This window comes from Bactrocera latifrons, unplaced genomic scaffold, assembly GCF_001853355.1.
Source record: "Bactrocera latifrons isolate USDA-ARS-PBARC rearing strain unplaced genomic scaffold, ASM185335v1 scaffold_138, whole genome shotgun sequence".
In the NCBI taxonomy this organism is placed as follows: domain Eukaryota; kingdom Metazoa; phylum Arthropoda; class Insecta; order Diptera; family Tephritidae; genus Bactrocera; species Bactrocera latifrons.
In genome coordinates, this window is record NW_017534830.1 from 678,674 (window position 1) to 705,505 (window position 26,832).

A 26,832-nucleotide genomic window follows, 5' to 3' on the forward strand; every position below is an offset into this window, starting at 1 on the left:
ATACAGTATCCAAAGAGATTATTTAGAGCGGACCACGATAGCATATAGCTGCGTTACAAACTGACCGATTAAATGCCAGTCCTTATATGGAATACTTATTTATTTAGCGAAATATCTGTTGTTGTTGTAGGGACAGAATTCTGCCGAGTTGACAGCCCATGTCCGGATAAAAATCCGGGTCAGTTCCCTATACGTTGACCCTATTGTAGTGGGAATGGTGCGAGATATTTTCACGAATTTGCCACAGATTAATATCCAAGGAAACGGTTCAGATTGCACCATATACAAACCTGAAACTATAATTTATGGGGCCTTAAATAACTAGATAGTATCTGCAACTAAATTCATATTGTAAATACTATAACTCATATTAATATTTCCATCGCCGATGTTATAAATACACTTTTCGATATCAAGATTTGCAAAAAATTTTTTTTTATTTCTGAATAATAACATTTATCTAATATATGCATGACATTTCCTTAAAATCTCATCGCATTGGAGCTAATCATAATAAAGGTAGTATAGTGTGGCGATACCGAAAAATTTTGGTGTATCATAAACGTAGGAAATATAACCATCCTTTTCTGCATCCCAAAGAAAATTTACCAGCGAACAGTATCCTTGCATTACCTTTTCACCAATGGACACGACACAAATGTAACGGTAACTGAAATAATAAAAAATGTTTAATTTTATAATTACGGTTACATATACATATCTTGGGTCATATATGTACATATAGTATATTGGTTCGAAAAGTACTTAAAAAAAACCTAGCAAGATGACTAGGTATTTGCGGTGAAACGAAAAAAAACCTGTATACCTGTAGATGCTAATTAGAAACATACTAATTAATAACTTGGATGGTTTACTCGATAAACCGGGACCGTTCCCAGGATAGTGGCGTCTATATTTCCAAAGCACTCCGGTTTAATATGTGGACGATCATTGACTACACCGACGATTTGAGAATACATACACTAACGCTACCACAAAAATATTTTGTGTAATAAGTATTAGTATATGTAAAAATACATATGTATGCATCTGGGTAGTTTATACATATATTCTACTTAATTCTATGAAAGTATCAAATTTGAACGCAAGTTATAAGAAAAATATTAAAGATGTTCATATCTTTGTATAAATCTAGAACTGAATATTTGTTGTTCTAACTACATGACACATTAACTAAATACTAGTTACTGAGAATAAACTCCTGTATGCATGTGTTATATACATATGTATCTCGGTGCCTGCTCCGGTTTTTAGATAAAATACACGTGAAATCGATGTTTAATCTTTCAGGAAGTGCTTGACGGGATATAGGCATTTTAGTAATAATAAACAAACTATTCCCTCTTGGAACTTTAAAAGGCAAACATATAGAGGACAGTGCGTTAACACATGCGACTATTCAGAGATTATTTTTTTCCAATTTCCCAGTACGTACCGATCAAAGTGTTGCGCTTTAATGCGATTCTTAATCTCTTCGCTGATTTGTGCACACAATGTTAGTGACGTTTTGGGCGAATACATAAAATTTTCGAATGCATTGTCCATCACGGTGCGCATAATTTTCTCGCATACTTCTTTATTTAGCGGATACTTTGGTTCCAGACGATATGTGGGCAAATACTTCAAAACTGGCTGCAAACACATAGATAGTGGTGAGTTTACACTGCTGCTTTGCTGTGACAAAGGCATCGTCTTACCCGCGCTTGAGGAACTGTGAATGCCGCACTTAATCTACGTCCAGTCGCCGATTTGAGGGAACCACGTCGCTGCAAAGTTGATACATTTTCATTTAGAAATTATTACAGACAAACGAAAATGAATTTCCTTAAGTAAAATAAACATATAAACGGGAGAGAGCCGCTGCTTAGTTACGCATAACTAAATGGTAAATTAATTGACGTTTAAGGCTGCGTGTTAGACGCGCATAGCCATTTTGCTGTTTATGTTGTGTTGATTGTTTGATTAATGGCAATTACACCTACTGCCATTCATTATTAGTAATATTAATCCAAATTTGACAATCTGAATGTATACACTCTTACACCACATTAATACTAATATAAACAGACACTCTCACACACAAAAATAACAAATTGAATTAAATTTATTGCCGTCGTTTATTGATACGAGTTATTTTGGGAATGCAAATGTAAATTGTCAATTTGAGAATTATGAGTGCACGATTTTCTACCTCTTCGCGTGCCTGACCTAGACACAAGTTTACGAGGTTAGACCAATTCTCTGCCATTAAGAACTAAAGGAGTGCAATCACATCTTGACCTGATTTGCGACTTTGGCCAAATGTTAAATCGATATGACGTAAATAAAATGTTATGTTTGTATGTGCATACAGTAAAAGCGATAAAAATTTATGTAAATACATATGTATGCATATTTCCTTATGAGCATTATTGTGGTTGGGCGTAATCAACTAATTTGAATTTCAACAGGTAAGAAAGTAAAATTACGGACGGAATCGAACTTATGAATTATGTATGAAGCAGATTAAAGAATAGTGGAAGTCTTTGGGATGACTGTGGAAATCTCTAACAAAACAATATAACATTGGATCACGGCACAAGTTATTAGATAAAGTTATGGATCGATTGTGTACATTCTTTGGTAATGTACCCTGAGGTGTTTAGCTAACGGTGTAATACGCGAATTAATTGCATTAAAATATTTTACTTTTTATCCATAATAAGTTGACTGAATCGACGGAAATCTCTATATTCGCTGTATGGTAAGCTAGAGCTAGATATAAATATGGATTTAATGCATGGTCCAAAGTTTGGCAAAGACCGAGTATATTACGATAATTTTGGAATTGCGTTATATGGAACATGGACATTTTTATATGTACATAAATATTGCTTATACCGAGAGATTTGTGTGTCTACGGACGGATGTTATTATAAAAACAACCTATAACGATCTGCTTTTGTACCATGTTGTTAGTTGAATATAGCTATTATACCTTACGTAACATGTTGCGTGGGTACGGAAAAAACCATAGAGACAATTAATTTGCCACATATGTATGTATATACCGTGGCAGTTGCTTGGCCAAGGTTATCCATCTCTTTGTACAACGTATTGAGGTTTACTACAAATAAAGCAGCCTTAGAGATTATGAGACGTCCAAAGTAATATTGGAAGATTTGGTAGATTTCTGAAAGACGACCTTTATCAGAAATTATTATTATCCACTACACGCCCGCGGTTACAAATTAACTACAAACTTTTAATGTAAGTATGTATATACATAGATATGCATAGATATGGTAGATTTAAATAATACCGTACATATTAGTGAAACCCACTAAAAACTGACGGTACTACATGAAATATAGAAAGGCGTTTTTTGAACAATTCTTACGGGATATCAAATACCATTAATATTTCGTCTACATATCATAGAGGAGGATGCACGACTCTTGATATAAAATACAACTTCATTCCACTTAAGGAAACCCGATTTCCTCGGACTTCTACGATTCTCGTGTATGATGCCCCGAACTCCATTTCATTTCAATAAAAATCTCTCTGATCTCTAAATTTTTCCATTATAAAACCTTAAGTGACGCGTATATTTATATACATATACAACTGTTGCCTATATAAACAGCCATACGTACCTCTCCACCGACATCCATAATGTCCAAAAAATGTATAATATATTAAAATATTCAAAATTGAAAATTATATTGAAGTTAATGCTAGAAAGAGTTTTGTTTCCAGAAGACAAAAATATCAAAAAATTAGAACAAGAAAAAATAAAAGCAATTGAATGAGAATATGCCATTAGTTTCTGATCAAATTAGTGTTGAAGAATGCTTTTACAAAAGTTGCCCAAAACAGCTTCACTCAGAATAAACATTTTTTATTTAAGGCTATCTAACAGAACATATCATCGGGAATAGTTTTGTTCATTATTTTGTTAATTGAATACTACTATATATGTATACTAAAAAATAAATCAACAAATATGTACCATTTTGGTCGACAACTTTTTGCCATTTTTCCGCAAGAGACATTATTCCATCAGTGTAAATCGAAATTTCGACATTTGTAGAAAGGAAGCGAGCGAACCATTGTTGTACTACACGAACTGATACAGCATTGTCTCCGTAAGCTTCCTTTAAATTTCATTGGTGGCTTGCATGGCATTTTTCTCTTTCTTTTTATACAAAAATTTCGAAATGTTTGCGAATTTCTTCATTATTTTCACTCATTTCTGAACAGCCGTAACTTTTTTCCAACTTCCCCGAATTTAATTTTTTTTTGTTGGTGTTAATTCTGGTTCCAAAATAGACGAAATTATCTACAACTTTGAAGCTATGACTGTCAACAGTGACATGGGAGATAATTCGCGAGTTCAATGATAGGAGATATTTTGTCTTGCCCTCATTCACGAGCAGACCCATTTGCTTCACTTCCTTATCCAGTGTGGAGAAAGCAGAACTAACCGCGCGGTTGTTGAGGCCATTGATATCAATATCATCGGCGTACGTCAGCAGCTGCACACTCTCATAGAAGATTGCACATTCTCCTAATAAGCTCTACAGCTAGTATTGTTATCTCCAGCAATAGATTGAAGAAGTCGCAAGAAAGGAAGTGACCTCCTCCTTGGAGAGGTCCTTCCCGACCCTGACGGAGCTTTTGGTGTCAGCTTTTCACGGGGATACTAAATTCAGACACAGCGGCTTTAATTAAAATACTTACCTCTGGAATTAAAAATAAAAATCAATTTTACATTAAATGTTAAATTCTGATAACCTTCACGATTTGTACATAAACACTAGTTATTTGTGTGTTGCAATATTTTTTATTTGATTTATTTTTATATAGTATACATATACACAGTCAAAAATCCATTTACGACACTTTTGTAGAAATATTATATATGTGAGTATATACATACATATATATGTATATATGGATATATATAGGTGTATATATATGCTAAATATACTATATGCAATTATATATATGCTAGTATGTATGTATGTACATATTAGATACATACATACATTTAATTACAATACGACATAAGACTTATGCAAATTGATGATTTCAGGTATAAAGTACAAACACATAAACATAGAAGTTTATGCACTTTCATACATACACATATAAATACTTATTACAAAGGGACATTTAAAACAACTATTATGCTATTACAACAATACAAGAATTACGAAAATATTTGTTTGTATGTATATAAGTATAAAAAACAAAATCAAAAATAAGTTTTTATTTGTAAACAATCAAGCTTTTGACCACGTCAACCTCAACTCGGCATCATCATGATTACAAATATACAGTAAATTTGCTTGCATACAAACATATGTATATATGTATGCATGTATGAGTATAATAAAGCTCTTAGGACTTAGTATTCGTTTGCGAAAATTAAATACTATTACACAAAATTTTGCTATACATATTTACTGTTACTTAATTTTGATACACATTAATGAATTTTTATCTATGTAAATACCTAAATTTACTTTTACATATGTATATTTTCATACTTCATATACTTTAATATGTTATTATTTATCACTAGTTAATTTTAGGTATAAGACTTGTCTTCGAGGACATACATACATATGCTAAAACACACACATATACATACATATAATTATTTTAATTTTTATTTATAATTAGTAGTAATTCATAAGTGCATACCGAACTGGTAGAGAAAGTTAGTTATCTGATTGTGATTGTTCGGGATAATCGACACATACATACATAGATTTTGACAGTGTTGGCACATTGGTGAACTGAAATGTGTTGATTGAACGATTGCGAATCGCGATTGTAATTACTGATAGTTGCACGTATATCTTTTTCAAGCTAAGTTCATTCTTTTACGGAAAGTTTTAGGTCACAAATTTTAATTTGGCATAAAAAAGAAAATTTTGACTTATATATTTTACAAAGCGGTAATTTGTTCAACAAATAGCCTTGAATGAATAAAATTATATTACAAAATTATATATTCAATTCCAACAACAGCTGGTTCTACGTCACCGAAATAACTCGGATTACATCCGGCCAAGGGCTGTTATACCGGAGATTTAATCCCCTTTAGATCGGTAAGTCTTAATAAAATTATATTGATCAGGGCCATAAGATCAGCATAGAAAACTCACTGAAATGTAGAGTTCGCAATTTCCTTTTGTTCTTGTAAAAACTTTAAACATTTCTTAAATACAATGCTACAGAGGCAGCACAAAGATGCATGTCCATTCCCGTTACATAGATCTCAATACTGATTTTTGATTGCTGATGCAAAAGACGATTAAGTTGTTGTTGTTGTTGTTGCAATTCTAGCAGTATTACACTCCGCCAACATCGCTGAAGTAACAGCACTTGATCAGTACGTAAGTCTCAATACAAGTTCCCATGACAGTCGGGTCTAAGTAACCAGAACGAACCTAGATTGTTATCCGGTCAAGAACTGTCAACTCGGTGCCATACCGCTACAACAAGAACAAAAGCCTCAATATATTTTAAAATCAGCTGGGTGTTATAACAAATTATTCAAATTAAATACAAAAGGTTTCTTTCAAATTTGAGGTTAGATATAATAAAAACATGTTTAAAATTGTTATAAAATGTAGGTATATATATAGAGTTTTTAACACACAATTTTTCCTTAAAAAATAAATAATTACTTTTTTTCTAATGTCCGACATTTAGGTGCAGTAATACAGAAATATATGCACACACATATAATAACTACTTAGAGAATATAGTATATATATAATTGCGCCAACACTGAATTGGACTTGTAAATAGTTGGATTTATATTATATGCATTACTTCGAAAAGTCTTTAAAAAAATTAGCAAAGGTAATTAATTTCAGCTATTATTTTATAGTATTATAAAAAATCAGTTCGGTTATTTGCAACACCAAGCAACATAATTGAAGAGAAAAATTTTAACTGAAAACAAAATAGTTGGTACTTTTTTAACCAAAAGATATTATATATTAAATTAAAAAAAAATAGTTATTTAATATAAATAAAAAAACAAATAATAAAAAAAAAATGTTGCCATAACGAAATTATAAAAAAAAACAAATAGTCAAAAAGTGGACAAGTACTTCGGCTGCAGCAAAGTTTTAATAACCTTCACAAATACCAAATATTCCTTATAAAAACTTAATTTCGATCATTTGGTTTGTATGGCAGCCATATGCAATAGAGATCCGATCTGAAAGATTTCTTGGGGATTGCATTATTGACTTAGATATAGCCCACGTCAAATTTCGTGAAGATATCTCGTCAAACGTCCAAACAGGTAGTTGACACCGATCGTACAGTTTGTATGACAGCTATATGCTATAACGGTCCGATAAACGCGGGTCCGTCAAATATGCAGCCTCTTGGGAAGAAAAGGACATGAGCAAAATTTCAAATCGATATCTCAAACACTGCGGACCTGGTACACGTATGTATATACAGACGGTCAAGACTAAACTGACTCAGCTCGACACGCTGTTCATATATAGATATAGTCCTGTATGGTCGCCAACGTTTCCTTCTAGGTGTTACAAACTTAATACACCCTGTTCAGGGTATAGATTAAATTTTACGAATTGCACTGCCAGCCGTGGTCTATTATGAATAATCCATAGTATAAAAGTAAGTAATAAATAAAAATAAATAAAAAAAATTAAATTGAGTTCCTAAATGAATATAGACAAATACACATTACGTTGCTTAGTTTCAAATGCCAGCCATACCACAACAACAATGTTTTTGTTGTGGCACGCACCTAAAAAATGTTTTTGAAATATGACTTTGGGCTAAAAGCGCTGAGTAATATGTAGTTGTAAATTTCACTAAATTAAGTCGATAATTTTGTAGACATATTTACATTAATTATTTTTCCAGTATAGCGTTCAATATGCTAATTCATATCACGTTAGTATTTTTTGTAAGACATTCAAGAGATTTATATATTTCATGATTTTGATTTGATAAATAATATCAAAAACCTTTTGGTTGAATATTTTGTGCATGTTGATTTGATTTTGCAGGTTTTTTATGCTTGTATGTAGTTAAATATATGTATACTAAAGTGCGTTTTTGCGTGCTTAATCGTTATATTACTATTTTATAGGTATCTATAGGTTTGTGTTACAGGTGTCGTGGTGAGTAGTGAGAGATGCATCTAACGAGCGGCACCTAATGCGCCTAATATGTGGTGAATATTTTTGATTCTCAAAGCTATTAGTTTGTGCTAATACTAGTATATATTATTTTAGTAAAATTGTGCTCATGTTTTGTGTGGTGAATTTCTGAACAATTGTTTAAAGAAAATTATGAAATTAAAGGGATTTTGGTGTTATATTAAGAGGGTTAAAAGTGGGTAAAGTAAAAATAAAATATTTATGATACCATAAAAAAATTAATAAAATTAAAATTTTTTTTTAATTAATAAAATTACAAAAAAAATTTGTGATCCAAAATAATAATAATTAAGTTAAAAAAAGTACTAAAATTAAAAAAAAATCAATAAAATTAAAAAAGAAAATGTAATACAACTATATAAATATTTTAATAAAATTAAAAAAAAAATTTATAAAATGACATAAATATTAAAAAAATATATATTTTTCTTCGATCTAAAAATACTGAATTTTCGAACCGCAACGAAAAGCGGGTCGAATTGGTGAAAATGTGCCCAAAAATAGGCTAAGTTGTTGAAATTAACAATCAAAAGTGAACAAAAAATCTTCCACAAATTTGACAGATAATAATCATTACGAAAAATCTGCGTATTTGAATGGCGAGATAAGAAAATAATACACATTTTTTGTGTTTCAAAATTTGTTGTTTATAAAGGAACTGTGTGTTTCTTCTATTATAATATATATGCATGTACAAATTTCGTTTCAGTTTCGAGAATACAATGTTGAAGAAAATTATACTTATGATTAGAAATAATAAAGTTGGTCTCAGAAGAGTATGTAAAGTATACAAAATCATATTTGACAAAAACAATAATATTTAACATGATACAAGAAGCAAATTGTGTACTATTTCGAGGAGAATTTTAAACACAAATATCATTTTTGGAATGATTTTTCAGATTTAAGTAAAAGCTGCAAACTTTTGTTAAGTCTTTCAAAGTATCAACAAAAAAAGAATACTATAAATTTCGCAAATAAATTTTTTGCAAAAATAATTATTCTGCTTTCATTTAGCATTATTTAATAAAACAAAAAAAAAAAAATGTAATAACAAGCAACAAATCACTAATATTTAATACATATTTTTATGGCTCTTGATTAATTGTGATAAATATGTAGAAAGCGTAGATGTACGCTTTGTTTACAAACACAACACCACACTTAATGTACGTACATATGTATAGACTATATTTTTATACGAATTCCTCTAGTATTAATCTCTATTTTGTTTACATATTTGGTGAAGTACAGTGTGGATTAATTACATTAAACAGGTGTTGCATTCTCTTACTTTAGTTTAAATTACATATATGTATGTACGTTAACATCGATACTAGTATGTGTAAAATTCATATATGTGTGTTATTTATTGTTTACTTTGTGTTACTATATTTATTTGATATCAAATTTAGATGCTGCATTTTAGAAAGTGTGTTTGTTATATTATAAAAGCTTTTATTCTGGAGGTGGTGATTGAATTTGGCTGGAATTATTGTGCATGAAACAATATGAAAAAGAACATTTGGCTGTTATCCTCTTCACCACTCTTTATAACATACATAGTTATAGTTGTCTTAATTCTTATATGCTAGATACTAAATAATCTGTTTACTTATTTCTAGTCATTAGAGCGCACTTTACGCAGAGAGCCACGATTAAATTTACAAATCGACTCCAGGAGTGCCGAGCGTGTTAGATCACCGCTTTGCTCGGTGTCTGTGGAAATATTTGGTGTTGATGCTTGCCGTTCGACATTTGCCAAAAACGTTATTTGCTTTGTGGCAGAATGTTGCTGCTCCTGCTGCTGTTTTAGTGCATTATGTTGCACGAACGGTGTTGGTGGTGGAGCTAAAGAAAACGAAATTATTTTTGCCTAAAAACGGTTGTAATGCACTTTACTCACATTTTATGTCCGTGTTAGAGGAAGAGGGCGCTGCATTTACCTCCCTTGGCATATGCATACTTAATACACTGTCCGTGCGCTCGAATGGTGCCATACCACCAACAAATGTGCTAAGCGCTGCCGATCCACTAGCTGCGGAAAGTGACAAACGCCCGTTGCCCGCTTGCAACGAACCTTGTTGTTTCAGTTTTGACTGTTTATGCTCAAGTTTCTAATAAATAAATATAAATATAATTTTAATTTATTGCAAAAAAAAAAAAAATATATATATATATACCGCTCTTTGTTTCGATTTGCGTTTTTCCTCCTCGGAGCTCATCATCTCCTGCACACGCACAATGCGCTTTTGATTTTTAACCGATTTTTGTTCTTCCCGCAGTCTTAACTCAGCTTTCAGCGCAGCTTGCTTTAGGAATTCCTTGGCGTTAAGCGACAATTTGAAATGCGTTCTCCGTGAATCCTCATTGCAACAACTAAAACCGCCAGCAGCACTACTAGCATGTTGCGCAAAGAAATGGTGACTGATGAGTTGTTGTAGTGATGGTAAACCAGCTCTAACCGCCTCTTTTGACAATATACTCTCCAATAGGTTCTCTATAGAAAGTTTAAATACATATTAAAAATACGCAAATTAGCTACGATTTCCAGTCAAATTACTTAAGGATTCGGGACATTCGTTAATTTGACGCACTACCGATTCCTGTAGTGGATAGCCCATTGCCATTTCGAACAGCACATGCCCAAAGCTGTATACATCTATAGCTTCCACTGAGTGGATTTTACTATGCTGCACAAAGAAAGGCCGATAGAAGGCGGGTACACCCAAAACGTAATTCTCGATGTCCAATAATTTAACGCAATCATCAACAATCACAATATTACCAGCATGTAAGTGACCTGTGGGTTATGAGATATGTTAGAAATTACTTATACAAGTCTTCGCTAAACATAGCTTTACCATATGGATATCCTTTTGAATGTATAAATATTAAAGCCTCCAGTATTTGACGTCCATAGATCGCGACTTGTTTCATTGTTAATGCCGTTCTGCCCTTAGGATTGCCGTACTTGCTAAGGAATGGATTTTTTGGCGTTGCCATACAAAGTATATCCTTCAGTGTGCCTTGTTTGTAAAATCTGTTAAAGATGACATTGTATTTATATGTTATGAACAATTAAATAGCATTTTGGATTTTGTGACTTACCTACGCACAGCTATGCAGCCATTCTCGTTGTGTGCCGCGTAAACGATTGGCTCGATATGCGGATGCTGTAAGCCCAACAGACTCTTTAGTATGCCACCCATTTCCTTTTCGTCTATATATTTGTCGGGTCCGTATTCGATCCATTCTAAAACTAATTCAGAAGGATCCAAGCTGCCACCATCTATTGATCCACTACTGCTACCACCACCGCCGCCATTACTGCTCGATGAGGCAAAATGTTTACCTTGATGTGTTTGTGAGCCACTTTTCACGAGTAATTTGTTTCCAGTCTTCTCCGGTGGCTTTGGTGAAACTTTGAAGTAATGTTTTCGTAAGCGCCAACCTATTGGACCAAGTGTGGTACCCAATGTCCATACACCCTCGCTGCGTAAACATAGCATAGCATTTTGCACTGCTTGATCTAAAAGGAATGATGTTGTTGGCATTGTCTAGTATGCTTTCTATACGTACTCAAACTTTTAGAGAACTATTAAATAGCTATTTAAGACTAGAAATACACATGATTACATATCTATGAAACTCTGACATACTAACATCAAGTACTTTTAATTCATATTTTTAGAAGGCATGAGACAATGCTTTAAGGACTATTATACGTCTATTATTACGAAAGCAACAGATGCGCATAACTGTTACACATCCGTGTGTACATGGCGAAACCCATGTATGACGTGTTCGTGTTGACACAAAGGTCCCCACAAACTCGCGACATAGATACTTCCGTTTACCAGACAATGGTATACATATGTTCGTACACATATATTAAATTTTCCATACTCAGCAGCATGATACCTTTATGTGTATAATCCTTCAAACAATTTATAACATGTGTATTTACAAACGCTCATATGGCACGCTATTTCATACGTGATTGGGTGCGCCCCAATACATTACAGTAATTTTATAACACATATTTAATTAAAATTAATAACACCCTTGCGGCTTATGTTAGGGGACTAGAATGTCTGCATGCATGTGTATATTACAACCAAGGTAATTAATTATAAATTATTTAGAAGTATAGACATTTAAGTACTTACCATGAAAGGATTGCGAGTAACTGTCCGGATCGACGAACCGTTTGGCTGGCAATGACGATGCCAAAATGGGATTCATTAGTACTGTATTTATGTAAACCTGTAATGCTTGTCTTCTTTCAGCTATGAAGTCTGGCCGCATATTACCGAAAAGCCGTTTGCCTGGCATGGGCAGATCGATACCTGATATGCAGAGGCATTTGTGCAACTCAGCGAAATCATTGTAGCGACGCAAAATCTTCCAACAATTTTCTTTATTTGCGCCACGCTGCAATCGCAATAAATACTCCTAGAATGATGAGACAAATTTTACAATATGTGTGTTTAGTTGTGTACAATTTTATATTCATCATCTGTATTCTATTTGGCATGGCATTGCGTTTACCCCCCACCCGAAATTTCCACCTTACGGCGTCACTTAATATTGATTTTTCTATGACTGATACACTTCTACATATCTAGTTACATACAGATATATCTGAGCAGATGAAGAAATTCATTTGTTTAAGCGTTGGATGAAAATTTGACTTTTCTAATTACCGTGTGGCCGTTGACTTCCTGTGCTGTCTCAATTACGCAAATTATCGCCTGTGTGTCATCGAGTTTGTGTCTATAACCAAAAGGTCTCTCAAATATTGCCATTGGTCCTCCAAATAATACTCCTAGAATATGGATCCATTTTCAATTCATACAATCCATACCAAGTGCACATCCGCCGCTAACTTTGGCAATTCTTTATTTTCACTACTTAGTTAATGTATTATAGTTGTGCCATACGATTTATAAGCTGTTATTAAATAAACCTGATCAGAAATTTTCACTATAACACCTGCTGACTTAAATGTGTAATCATATCTGTGAACAATAGCTAATTGACTTTGTGAATGGTTCTAATTTATAAAAGGAAAATAACAAAAACAAAGTACACATGCTTCCTCTTCTCGCAAAATTCACAATTACATTCATAATACTTTTATAACTAAATATTTCATTGAGTAAATAAGATAAATTTTAGGCTGACTATTCTAAATTTTTCCCAAATTTTATTCCGAAAAAGTTTATAATAAATGAACATTGGGACCGGAAACGTAATTCAGAAAAGGCAAGAAATTTTAAAATATAAATAATGTTTATCCGGTAACACAAATTTAGGTAATACAGCTTTTTTCAACAAGTGGCAATCCTGTTAGAAGTCAATCTGTAAAGAAATTGCATGATAACATCAAATTGCAGAAACAAGGAGAAAACTAGTGTAAATAGATTAATAAGTTGCTATTTTTAATTTGTGCCCAATTTGTGGTTGTAATAGTAAAAATTAAACTCTACAAAATGTCAATCGGTACAAGTGCTCTGCGGACACAACTCATGGCGCTCGCTAATTTTTCTGGCACACACAAAGAGCAAGCAGACAAGTACCGGCAATTGCTAGTAATGGTGCTCAATAATACAGGAAGTGAACTGGTGGATACACTAAAGCTCTTTGTAGAAGCCATAGTCAATGAGCACGTCAGTTTGGTAATTTCAAGGCAAATACTAAATGATGTTAGCAACTCCTTGTGTAAATTGTCTGATGAAATTTCGCGACAAGTTTCTCATTTTACGCTGGAGAAGGTCCAGCCGCGTGTGATATCCTTTGAAGAGCAAGTAGCCGGAATTCGACAACATTTAGCCGATATTTATGAGCGCAATCAGCTTTGGCGAGATGCAGCAAATGTGCTGGTTGGTATACCTCTAGAGACTGGGCAAAAGCAATACCCAGTCGGTTATAAGCTCAAAACATATTTAAAAATTGCCAGTCTCTACTTGAAGGATGATGATTCGGCACAAGCTGAGTTTTATATAAATCGGGCCTCCTTGTTACAGACCGAGACAACCGATGAAGAGTTACAGGTGAGTATTTAACCTAAATTTAAACAAAGGAACATAACGAATCTAATTTTCTTTTAAAGGTGCTTTACAAAAAGTGTTACGCTCATGTCTTGGATTATCGTCGAAAATTTATAGAGGCTGCACAACGGTATAATGAACTGTCCTATCGTAAAACGATGAGCGAAAGTGATCGTATGGATGCATTAAGAAGCGCTTTAATTTGCACGGTTTTAGCATCTGCTGGGCAACAGCGTTCTCGCATGTTGGCAACACTATTCAAGGATGAACGTTGTCAACAACTGCCAGCCTATGCTATACTTGAAAAAATGTATTTAGATCGCATAATTAGACGTTCGGAATTAAAAGAATTCGAAGCGTTGCTACAACCGCATCAAAAAGCTATAACCGTTGACGGTTCATCTATTCTTGATCGCGCTGTATTTGAGCATAATTTGCTTTCCGCTAGTAAATTATATAATAATATTACATTCGAAGAGCTAGGCGCATTACTTGATATACCCGCTGCAAAGGCTGAAAATATTGCTTCGCAAATGATTACCGAAGAACGTATGAACGGCCATATAGATCAAATATCCGGTCTTGTTCACTTTGAAAGTCGTGAGGTGCTACCACAATGGGATCGCCAAATCCAATCATTATGCTATCAAGTAAACTCCATTATCGAAAAGATCGCCGCGGCTGAGCCGAACTGGATGACAAATACACTGGATACTTTGAACTGATACATTTAATTGAAATATCTTATATATTATACACACGCGACAATTTCAAAGAGATATGTTTGTTTTTGGGTTAAAATTTCTTTTGAGACGTCCTTATATTTCACATTAATTTAATAAAAAATAAAAGAACTGGGAAGAACAATGTTACATTATAATTGCATTATAAGAAATTTTTTTTTGGATAAATGGTATATGATTGTAAACGTAATTTCCAAAGATTGGTATCCGTTAGCCACTCATAATGTATGCGGTTGCCTATCGGATACTAAACTTGCGCTGGTGCCAATACATAATAGTGGCATAATATTTTCTTGTAACATCGTTATATATTTAGTTAGATTTTAGATGACGGTTTAGAACAATTCATTTGTTGAGTTAATTAATACGTGTATAATCCACACTATACACCTTGTTACGTCCCAAGTAATTCTGGATAATCCTGTTCTATAGACAATCTTCAATATATGTAATTGAAGGATTTTGGACTGCTTGAGTGCCTAAATTTACTGTATGTGGTTCATTTAATGTATTTTATAAATAAAAAGCCCGAAACTTACTTTCGAGTGTCTAGATTTTGAATTTGATTGAGGCTTGAGCCTTATTAATAAAACTCTTGTTTGCACGACGTCATCGGAACGGACCCGCATTTTCATTCGGCCAATGACTTTAAACTTAAAAGCATTGCTGAAAATTATAAGAGGAAAATATTTTCTGCCGCTACAACAACAACAACCATCCTCCTAGAAAGAAGAAGATGGCACTTCTTTCTACAGTATTCAGCTCTTCCGATCGAATAAATGAATTTATGTATATTTCAGCCAAAAGCATTCACTTTAGCAGTTGAAACAACTACACCATTGCCTTAATAACAGCAGCAGCCATGTAAGTAAATTTATTTTCACAAGTTCTTTTCTCCAAAAGAATAGACCCGCTGCTCTCGGTTCACAACAGGATACAGCTACCATCCAAACTGATCGATTGAAATTAAGTCCAGCTTATAAGCTATAAAAGCTTGATTTCGAAATTTGGTTCAAGGTGCCGATTACTTTTTCAGAATGAGTTATATTCAAAAAGTTCAATGCCGACATATTTATTTACTAATTTATATTTCCATTTATTGTATATTAATTAGCCTTAGGCTAGACATAATTTTAGTATCTGTGGATAATTTAAAACTCGCTTTATTTTATTTTACAATAGTTAACATCCACTTTGTTCGTTAATTCACAATTGTTATACAACTAAATATAGTATGTAGGCATTTGAAAAGTTTTCTATTTACTATATTTTCTTTCTAATTATTTTTCATAACTGTTTGTACATTTTTAACAATTCAAAAAAAAACAAAAAAAAAATTATGCTACAAGATACTCTGTTCTAAAGTAAATATCAAACATGGTTTGAACACTCCTCTTTATGTATTATTTTATGTATATAATGTAAATTGTTACTAGTCATATAGTATTGTGCTGCCATTCGAATTATTACTTTCAGTTATTTTTTGTAATTATTTTGCTTACAAATAGGAAGAGTAAAAGAGCACATAAATAAGCCGTAGTTAGATACATATGTACGTTTTATATTAAATAAATCAGTATGTAATAAAGCCAATGTATTGTACATAATAATAAACTAAATTAGAGAAAAACAAACAATTGTATTAACAAAGCGCATATGAAGTGTGCAGGACGAAGCTATAACGAGGCGTTGGTCGCTCATTTTATGTACGCTTATCTAAGTATTTACAGTACCGTATTGCTACGTAAGAGACTAAACTTCGTTGCGTGTTGAAGTTGTGGATGATGAGTAAAGTATGTATGTAGGCATGTATTTGGCCACATAAACGATTTGGAAGTTAATGCATTTTAACCGCATATCTGATATACAAACAAATACATATATGAATTAGTATGCGCGATATCATCCCTGCGTATTTGATGCTGTCGTCTCCTCATTCAACTCCAATTGTGTTAATGTGCGCACCACAGCGCCGCGGTTCATAGGCGTGAGACCTTGGCATATGCTTACAACAGCATCTAACGAGACATCCGGACAATCCTGAAATAATTTAAAAGAAAGTGTAAACATATGGAAAATACTATGAGTTACAATGTAAAAAAATACCTCAAGCATTTCGGTGATTTTCGAGATTACCGCATTCTGTTTCACGGCGTTTATATTCTTCGTGACAACCGAGTCTGGCCGTTTCTGTTCCTCATACCAATGCACCATCTCCTCGTTTTTATCCCAGATATACGCCTAGTTGGAGAGTAACAATCGTTAATAAAAGTTGTAAAGTTAATTTTATCGCGTTTTTCTTTTGCACTTACATCCATGGCACCACGATCTTCCACCAACCAGCGACGCAACATTTGTTTGGCTTGACCCACCGAAAGGCTCTCTTGCGCCTTCATTATTTTCTTTATGTAAGCATCCTCGAGCAGCAAACGTCTCAAGCGCCAATGTAGCAAACGTCTAGAATCGCGCCATGGTATAATTTCGCTGATACATTCCTTTTCCAGCATACGTTCGGGTGTGTCATGTAAATCGGCAAAGTGCACGGCTACCGTGTGGTAAACGTGCGTCAATTGTGAGATGCGTGTCTTCAGTTTTTCCTCAACCACAGCGGCTTTGATTTTATCGCCGCCTGAGATTAATTCCTCTAACTCCTTTTTGAGCTGTAAAATGCAAATAAATTAATAAGTTTTAATATTATATATGTTTATACACAAAACGGTTTGTCGCGTCGACTCACTGCAATGGTCGTAGTATCCAAGCGATGAATTGTCTTTAATAAATCCTTCTCTTTGTACTTAATTTCGACTAAGCCCTCCGGCTCCAAAATACCACCACGTGCTTCTGGATCTGCATAGGTTTCCATGTAACGTGGATTAATTAGTGAATCCAAGACGGCCCAGGCACCACCACGCAACTCTGCATTTGGTGGTAGATAGATGATGACCGGTTTTTTGTATTCACGCAAGCCATCCACAATGTATGCACCGAATTTAAGCACTTGCTCGTACATGTCCTTCATGCCGCCGGAGAAACCACGCCAATTAGCAAATATAACCAATGGCAGCTCTTCGCGTCCGAAATCTTTAATGGCCTGCGCTGTCTTATATGAAGAATCTGGATACCAGACTTGTCCGGCTTGTTGAAGTGTCTGAAATGTGTATTTAGTTAAAATCGTATCGCATCTTTCTTGCAAGCATCTAAATGCTTACTTTGGCTTCAGAGTCTAAATTAGCAGGATCGGCTGGTAGTTCCACCTCAACCGTACGCGTTTCAACAGCAATAACACCAACTGGCACACCACCCAAGCGGGCGCGTCCAGTTACAACCGTTTTCGCCCAGGTCGGCATAATTTCAGCCCAACTGTCACGATCGAAGAAGCCATTCTCCCATTCGTTGGGATTAACTAGACAACAAAACAAATGGGAAAATATTTTAATGCATTTTGCATACCAAAAAAATATTAATTACAAATTCGGGCATAATTGAAATTTTCCTTTTGTGGGTGGCAAAATTCGATCAAAACTTAATTCAGAAAACTAACACAACACATAAACTTCAAAAAAAAAAAAAAAAAACACAATCAATAATTACCAGGATTCACGCGTCCGGCTAACATCCATCTGGGGTCATATGGCGATTTCGTTGGCATAAAATCTACAGAGCGATCGATGCGATCGTTTGGCAATACAATCGGCAAATCGCAACCGATGTATGCTGGAATGTATGAAAGCCATTGGAGAAGCGTATACACACCGTCGAGATCCATGGCTGTTAACGGTAAATAATTCGTGTTAAATTCGTATATAAAAACAAAAAACGAAAACTATAAACAACAAATTCTAGAAACACACCTTCAGTCTTATGTGTGACACCGTTGTTGTACATGATTTGTACACCACCCAACTGGTTATTGGAAGCATACACTTTGCGACCAAGCAACTGTTAAACAAAATAATATGAATTATGTATAAGTATTAGAAAATCAGAGAGAAAAAATCTTAGCTTTCCCACCTTATTGAGCGCGGCATAACCAGTCAGTATAATATGCGAATTATCAATTTGTATGACACGTTGACCCAAGCGCACCAAATACGAACCGATACCAATGGTACGGCACGTCACCAAAGACATTGTGACAATTTCATTATACGCCTGCGATGTCTCACCGGCAATCAAACCAGCATGGCGCAAGTTTTCCACACCCAAACCGTCCTCCTTGCCGATAATGTCGGTAATTTTATAGCGGGGTTCACCCTCATCTTCGATCAGTATGGCGCGTACCGAATTCAAATTGGCGATTTTACTATAATCCTCTGTGGACAGATAGAGATATTTGAAACCCTTGTCGGGCTCTTCGGGATCTTCCCATGCCACTCTAAACAACGATTTCACCTCTTCGGCTAAACCGATGCGTGCGCCACTGTTCACCGAAATGTAAATCTGAAATGTTTAGGAAGCATATAATAGAGAAGGAAGATTCTATGAGTAGAAGCGCAAATTTACCCTTGGCACTCTTCTGCTGCGTGCTAATTGCGATGCCTTATTGAAGAGTATATCTTCTTTGATGCCGAAAGAGCCCATAAAATATGTCAAGTCATTGGCTATCACAATAATTTCACGGCCGTCTGGGTACTCGGGTGTGGCCAATACAATACGCCAAGCAACCATGCCACACTGCGTTGGAAAGATAATTGGGAAATGTTAGGTTATTGAGATTGTAGTGGAAATGGTGGTGAAATGCTTACGTTATTTTCGCCTGGTAGGCGCTGCATCTCAACGAGATTATCATCATCCAACACCAATTCCATGCATTCAATCAAAATTTTGTCCGGTATTCTGATATCCACGGTGGGGCGTGCCTTTGAGTATTCCTTCCAATGGCGCTCGGTCATTTGGCGGAACATATCGGGTATGTCATACACATATGTTGTGCCATTCTGTTGCGCCTGGAAGCGTTTTTGTTGCAGAAAATCTTTGGTCATGTACGGTGTAGAAATCGGATGACCGTGTAGTGATCCTTGCTTTTCGCCGTAAGCCTTGAACTTGATCTAATACAAAAATGTGAAATTTCTTTACTATTTTTAAACTCAAGCTTCAAATTACATGCTCGCTACTTACAATGCCCGTCTCAGGATCGGTGACCTCGGTGTACATGGCAATGTCTAAGAAGTAACCGGAATCATTGGCAATACACAAGCGTATGGCTTGTGTTGGTGATTGCGGCGATTGTCTGATTAACATTTTCAGCTCAGCTTGCAGTACGCGTAGTTTCCAAAGACGTGGCCCGTAACGCATGATCATTTTTGTAACGGATTCCTCGATTTTCGCCGGATCCATTATAACGGTTGGCACGAAATTGAGAAAAATATGATTGCAATCAGTGCGTTTGGCGTGCGGGTGTGAGAATGCCACTTCGAGTTCATCCATTGATTCGAGCAAAACACGTTCACCTTCGTTTTGTAAATATTCAAACGATGCTTCCTAGAAAGTAACAGATAAAGCAGAGCTTAATGGTGGAAAAATATTTCTTTTAATTTATTTGGCATCTACCTTGGTGATCAGATCCGAATGTCGTATAATGGAACGTATGAAGAAACGGTAATCGGTGACCTCTTGGCTCTTCGACCCCTTGGCTCTGCCCAAATAGAGATGCATTTTTTGATTTGCAGTTGGCAATGCTTCCAATTGATACGATTTCATACGATTCAGTTCGAGTTGGAAAGCACAAGCGGGCTCCAAGTGACGGTATATTCTATCCTCTTCGAAATTGTCGCGGGCACGGTAGGTGAAGAATTTCGGGAATTGGCGTCTATAAACGAGGGCATTTATGAAATTATTCAGGTTATATATAATTAAGGAGAATATTGAATTACTTTTTCAAAGCGGCAAATGTGATGCGACGAATGCGACGCTGGAATAGCTCATCACGGTGCTCTTTACAGAAATTTCCAAATATGTGCGCCATTTGTAAATCATCCATATCACCGTTATCACGTACGGCTACACTAATAATATGAATGGGCTCGGTGGATTTCGCCTCTTCCACAGCGTTGGCGCGTGTAATGGGATCGGAAAGCGATACATTGATGGATGTGCTTAAACGGCCGTCAGAAATGGAATCAACGGCATCAACAGCTTCTAAAATCTGAGGATATTCAAATCAAAGCACAATGAAAGAAAGTGATGCATTTTATAACAAAATGAGGATTTTAAATTACCTTTGCGCTAACAAACGCAGGTGAGGCATAGTCCTCCAACAGATCCAAAATTTCATCCGAGTGCATTTCGAAATGATCAAAAGAATCGAAGGCTGCCATGCAACCGGTACGCATGAACGAAGAACCGAGTAGCTTTTCACGAGCTTCGCCATCTTGCAATATGCGTGGGAACAGTCTGTAAACCGTTATGAAATTTATATTTTTGTTGCAATAGTTTGACTAAGTTAGTGATCATTTTGCTTACATACCTATTTGGATGTGCGGTGGGTAGCAAAAATTGGAAATGCACCAATGGCAAACCGCCCGACAACTCCAAGTGTTGCAAACAGGTGAGTTCGTATGAAGTGTAGGCACGTCTCACGTACACCTCCAAAGCAGCATTGCAGACTTGACGATTCGTGTGATAGAAGAAATCGTGTAAGATATCAAATATCGATGTCTCGGACAATATCAGCCGTTGCAGATTCTCCGGGTGGAAATCATGTCCGTACATATCGACTGCGGATAAGAAAATCGATTCCATTTGATTGTGACGCAGCTCATAGGCGGGTTGATGGGCGGCAATTAATACTTGGCGACAACGCAATGCGACACGTGAGTGTTCGGCACGATTTAACGAAGTCAATTCGCTCAGCGTATTTGCCAGCTCATCAGTTAGACCCGGTTCAAATGACCACAGATGATCGATCAGCAGTGTGACTAGTAGATTCTTCTTCGAGACTTGCGCATGCGAAAATATAGTGTTCACGACCTTCTGCATATCATCTTTGCTGTTCTCACGCACCAAAGCGACACATTTATCATAGTGACCATGTTGGAACTGCGACTCCACTTCATAGTATTGACGCAATAATTCATGTACCACGGCCTTCATGCGTCCCCTGATACCGTTGCGATAGCGTTGCACCAGCTGTACAATACTCTGCGTGGTGAGAAAAAAGACATCGCGATCGGTGCGTTTTTGCAATGTAGCAGCATGGCTATCGATGACTGCGGCAATTTGTTGCGAGGGGAATTGTGCGAGCACACTGGTGATGTTACGCTCATAGAGAGTCATTAACTTGCGTATTTTCTTCTCCACAGAAACAGGTATACGGCCCGAGATAGAGGCGATCACCTCTTGCAGTTCGAGTAGGGGCAATGAAGCATCACGCAAGCTGGTCATGAACTTTTCAATAACATCGCGTAAGCGTTGTGCATTATATGGCTCGGGTAGGCAGTAACCGGCCAAGGTATTTTCCAAAATGGATTTGTACAAGTTGTGCGCACGATTCAGCTTCTCAGGCACTTGTGGATTCTCAGGTAGTGGGAAGGGATTCTTGTAGGGTTGTGCTTTAGTTACCAATGAGGGATCATCTAATTCCAAATGGCCTAAAAGTGAGCCAGCATCGAGCACTGCACCGGGACGACGTAAGAACGAAACTGTGCCCGCTTCTTGGGACGTGAGTGTCATAACCATTTTCATAACCTCAATTTCGGCGTAGGCTTGTCCTTTAGCAACGTGTGCGCCATCTTCAATCAATAAATTAATCAACTTGCCAGCTGATGGACTCCGCAATAGTGAGGGATCGTTTTCTTTCTCAAAGACACAAGTTTGATTACCGATTACCACACGATAACGGTCCACTTCCTCTTTCATGTAAGTGGTAAAAGAGGCACCTTCTAATGATATTAAGAGCCCACCATCAGACAAACGATGTATTTCCACTTCTTTGAAAGAGTTATTCATGAGTAGGAAGTAAGAGTTTGCGCCACTTTTGGCGGCCTGCACCTTATATCGCATACCCTCGTTTATCAGCTCTACATCGATTACATTTGTCAGCGTATTGGCGGCTTGTATCTGACCCTTCTCGAGTGATGTCTGAAAGCTGGAGAATGCTTCGCTGATCTGGCGATCTGCAATATGCAATGCACCGCAAACGACACCCAATAGAATATCGGGTTTCTCTGATTGTACACGTTCCGCAATCAAAGCATCCAACCAAGCAGTATCAATGGTATTATCCAAGAAGCTGTTAGTCTCCAACAGTGTTATCAGATATTCAACGGTTGTACGGAAATCACCACGAATCGATAGTTCCTTCAGCGCAATGACTAGATTTTCACGCGCCTGTTGACGATTTTCTCCCCAAGAGAAACAATGGCCAAACTGAGAATCGGCATATTCATGCAAACCACCCGAAGCAGCAACACTGAAGTAACCCCATACATTTTTACTCGAACGGAAATTCAGTTCCTGTACTGTGCCAGAGCTGGGCTTGAAACCTTCGTCTGGATTTTCCGATGTGATACGTGCAGCAATTACATGTCCGGATGGTTGCGGTTTATTCTCAGGATTTTCGAAATCAATAACCGAAGAGCCCCACGGCGATTCGCCATATAAGAGACGAATATCTTTCAAACGATATAACGGTATACCCATACCAATTTGCAACTGGGCGGCTGGCAAATTCACATCTGCTACCATCTCTGTGCAAGGATGCTCCACTTGTAGACGCGGATTCAATTCAAGGAAAAAGTATTGACCATCTGAGTCATATAAATACTCCACCGTACCGGCGCTTACATAGCCAACCATTTTTGCGAGACGTACAGCGGCTTTCTCCATATCCTCAAACACTTCGGGTTGTGCCACAATCGCTGGCGCTTCTTCAATGATCTTCTGATGACGACGCTGTATAGAACAATCACGTCCGAACAAACTTATCGCATTGCCATACTGATCAGCAAGCAATTGCACCTCAAGATGTCTTGCTCCGCGTGCCAGCTTCATTACGAATATGGGTGAACCGGGAACTTCGGCCTGCACTTGACGGAAGAGCGCTGGAAATTCGGCTTCGCTGTCGACACGGCGAATACCTTTACCGCCACCACCTTCGGATGCTTTAACCATAACCGGGAAACCTGTAGGAAAAAATTAATTATAACAACAGTGTTAATTTTAGGGAATTTTGGGAAAAATTATTTTAAGTTTGTACATAAAACTTTCGCTTACCAATTTTTTTTGCTGCTATCAGACCCTCTTCAGCATTACTGACACAACCGCGTTGAAACAATTCACTCGAAATCTTAATTTTCTTGCCATTGTAATGCGCCTTCAGTCCGGAACCCGACCACGACAGTGTGGGTATATCAGCTGTTTGTGCGACAATCGAGGAGGCAACCTTATCACCCAGCGCCCACATAGCACGATCCGGTGGACCCAAAAAGACCAGACCCTGCTTATTCAACAACTCGGGCAATTTCGGGTTCTCCGAAGCATGTCCCCAACCAGCCCAGACAGCCTGCAAGAAAGTAGTCAAATTAATTTCGTATTGATGGCAACGTTTATAGATAAAATGAGCGCGTTAACATTGACAGTGAAATCAGTCTTACACGATGCGAGCAGTGAATAAATATAAGGCAGAACAAAAGTGTAAACAAAATGCAGCTTCCCATCTTGTTTACACTGAAAACCGGTTTTGTTAGCTTTAAACATTTTCGTATTTAATTAAATGTGTGTGTTTTTTTTTGGCTTTAAATGAATAACCATGAAAATGCGCGCTAATCGATCGTACGACATTATGAAATATAGTTAATAAGTAAATGCTTTATAAGTGCCTTCACTCACCTGAACTTGAGTCCGAAGTGCAATATCGACGATTAGCTCTACATTGGCATAGTTGTTGTTATTTGCTCCACCAGGTACGGGCACATAATGATCGGCCATTTTGATGTACTCAGCATTGGCTTTAAGATCCTCTGGTGTGACCATTACAACAAAACGGACAGCACGTTCATTTTTGAACATTTCATAAGACCAACGACGTATCGAGCGCATACATTTTACAGCGGCAATACCGTTATTCGCGATAAGCACACGATTAATGACACGCGTACCACCAAACTTCTTGACGAACTCTTCCGGTGTGGCAATGTGAAAATCGCGGTCCTGATACCGATCCTGCCCCAGACCAGTGCCACGCGACATGCTCGGCCTAAAACCGAAAGACAGATGATGATTATGCATTTTGACCGTATTTCTAACTTAGCCAAACTACTAGTGTGAATGGCAAAGAGTCAAAAAGGAAACTGAAAACGCAAGTGTAAACAACCAATTGGCTCGTCCCAAAAATGCACTGCACAATTTTTTTTTTTATTTATTCGTTTAAAAGCAGAGTGTAAAATATTTTTTCCCACAAGATCACGGCATAAAATCAGAGGCCAGTTTCTCTCGCCATACGTTCGGCCGAGATGGTGTAAATTGAATATGAAAAGAATACTGTAAAATCAAATAAAACCCAGAAAGCTCATAAATGCCTACATACATATGTATGTACTTCTGCATTTACATATGTACATGCATGGCTAACCTGTTTGTTGATTTTTAAGCTTTGTAAAAAAGAGCGAGTGGAGAATAGAAATCGAGTCCCAAATATTCGGCAACAACTTTATTTTGTTGTCAAAATTATGTGGGAAACAAAACAAAATTAAAACAAATAAGGCAATGTGATGGCTTCGTAATCTGCGATTGGTCATCAATGTCTTCCGACTTAAATGGCAAGCGACAGTGACAGTGTGATGATGATAAATAAATTTGGTTTAAAAATATAATAATTTAGAATACAGTTTGGAGCACATTAGATTTGGAAGAAATTCAATTTTATAAAAACATATTAAAAAAATATTGTTTGTACAGGTTAGGTAATTTTAGGTTAAGATACCTGATTACATTTTTTTTTTTTTCAAAAAATACCAATCGTTTTTCCCTTCAAAGATGTTAATAGTACGTTAAATTTTTTAATAATTCATATATGTATAGTATACATACATATATACTTTTTTATATTTGATTCATAAAGTAAATTATTTTAAAATATATGAAACTGAAAAAAATTAGTCGGTTCCATGAGCAATCTAATTAATAAGATTTTTTTTTTAATTTCAAAGATATTTTAATTGATTTCAACGTTTTTTTCCATTTTTTTTAATTTTATTCTAAATTCGTGATATGTTTTATTTCACAAAAAATAAAACTGGCAAATAAATTTAAAACAAAAAAGTTTTGAATCGTGCGAAATAAAATATTTTTATTTTTAAACTGTATTAAATCAAAACTATGTAAAAAAGGCCGCACAAAACAGAATCTTAAAAAATATTTTTTTCTGGCTCTACGTCATATCTCTCTCTTTTAACAATACAGTTACCACAACTCTTTGGTATCATAACGACATAACATATGTATGTATATGTGGTAATAGTTTAATCACTGATAAGGCATAGTTCGTAATGGCCCACTTCAGGGTAGCATGCCATTTTGGTGTGTAGGTATCTCTTAATGGCCGAAGTGACTGACAAATTAAACAAATTGTTTATTCCATAGAATTAAGCACATAGTTCGTCTTGTTATCGATAAAATTGTTCATAACTTTCTTTTGAAGAAAAAAAAAAGTTATAATAAGTTTGTATATATATCCTTTTTATACAATAGTGTATTTGGGTTCAAAATATTTTTTTAAAAAACTCCAACCTATATTTATAATATATGATATATTGATTTCAATGCAGAGTTTATATACAGCATTTAACAAAATGCTCGAAGTTG

General features: G+C 35.8%; 4 protein-coding genes across 7 annotated transcripts in view; 1 reads left to right on the forward strand and 3 right to left on the reverse strand.

Annotated features, from left to right (window-relative positions):
- Positions 1 to 412: 412 nt before the first annotated feature.
- LOC108965257 (tctex1 domain-containing protein 2) lies at positions 413 to 3,757 on the reverse strand. Its single transcript, XM_018927526.1, has 4 exons — positions 3,660 to 3,757; positions 1,719 to 1,787; positions 1,457 to 1,653; positions 413 to 670 (listed from the first exon to the last, which is right to left on the reverse strand). The coding sequence occupies exons 1-4, from the start codon at positions 3,675 to 3,677 to the stop codon at positions 505 to 507; spliced, it is 450 nt and encodes a 149-aa protein (XP_018783071.1). The 5' UTR covers positions 3,678 to 3,757; the 3' UTR covers positions 413 to 504.
- A 5,543-nt stretch (positions 3,758 to 9,300) lies between these two features.
- LOC108965303 (PX domain-containing protein kinase-like protein) lies at positions 9,301 to 13,263 on the reverse strand. Its single transcript, XM_018927621.1, has 8 exons — positions 12,941 to 13,263; positions 12,404 to 12,689; positions 11,343 to 11,763; positions 11,096 to 11,274; positions 10,795 to 11,034; positions 10,415 to 10,731; positions 10,138 to 10,348; positions 9,301 to 10,082 (listed from the first exon to the last, which is right to left on the reverse strand). Exons 1-8 carry the CDS (start codon positions 13,040 to 13,042, stop codon positions 9,853 to 9,855), a joined length of 1,986 nt encoding a protein of 661 aa, XP_018783166.1. The 5' UTR covers positions 13,043 to 13,263; the 3' UTR covers positions 9,301 to 9,852.
- A 307-nt stretch (positions 13,264 to 13,570) lies between these two features.
- LOC108965260 (COP9 signalosome complex subunit 4) lies at positions 13,571 to 15,172 on the forward strand. Its single transcript, XM_018927533.1, has 2 exons — positions 13,571 to 14,290; positions 14,350 to 15,172. The coding sequence occupies exons 1-2, from the start codon at positions 13,730 to 13,732 to the stop codon at positions 15,010 to 15,012; spliced, it is 1,224 nt and encodes a 407-aa protein (XP_018783078.1). The 5' UTR covers positions 13,571 to 13,729; the 3' UTR covers positions 15,013 to 15,172.
- Positions 15,173 to 16,086: 914 nt separating this feature from the next.
- Positions 16,087 to 26,832, reverse strand: part of LOC108965258 (acetyl-CoA carboxylase) — a 28,294-nt gene continuing 17,548 nt past the window's right edge. For all 4 annotated transcript variants that reach the window (XM_018927530.1, XM_018927529.1, XM_018927527.1 and 1 more), the window contains 17 exons: positions 24,859 to 25,225; positions 24,244 to 24,532; positions 21,497 to 24,152; positions 21,249 to 21,423; positions 20,904 to 21,175; positions 20,581 to 20,839; positions 20,149 to 20,511; positions 19,776 to 20,078; positions 19,534 to 19,704; positions 19,042 to 19,470; positions 18,882 to 18,969; positions 18,622 to 18,798; positions 18,240 to 18,433; positions 17,768 to 18,178; positions 17,343 to 17,690; positions 17,137 to 17,271; positions 16,087 to 17,070 (listed from right to left, as the gene is read on the reverse strand). In XM_018927530.1, the coding sequence (XP_018783075.1) occupies positions 16,933 to 17,070; positions 17,137 to 17,271; positions 17,343 to 17,690; positions 17,768 to 18,178; positions 18,240 to 18,433; positions 18,622 to 18,798; positions 18,882 to 18,969; positions 19,042 to 19,470; positions 19,534 to 19,704; positions 19,776 to 20,078; positions 20,149 to 20,511; positions 20,581 to 20,839; positions 20,904 to 21,175; positions 21,249 to 21,423; positions 21,497 to 24,152; positions 24,244 to 24,532; positions 24,859 to 25,225 (6,775 nt within the window). In that variant the 3' untranslated portion in view covers positions 16,087 to 16,932. The remainder of the gene's footprint in view (positions 17,071 to 17,136; positions 17,272 to 17,342; positions 17,691 to 17,767; positions 18,179 to 18,239; positions 18,434 to 18,621; positions 18,799 to 18,881; positions 18,970 to 19,041; positions 19,471 to 19,533; positions 19,705 to 19,775; positions 20,079 to 20,148; positions 20,512 to 20,580; positions 20,840 to 20,903; positions 21,176 to 21,248; positions 21,424 to 21,496; positions 24,153 to 24,243; positions 24,533 to 24,858; positions 25,226 to 26,832) is intronic.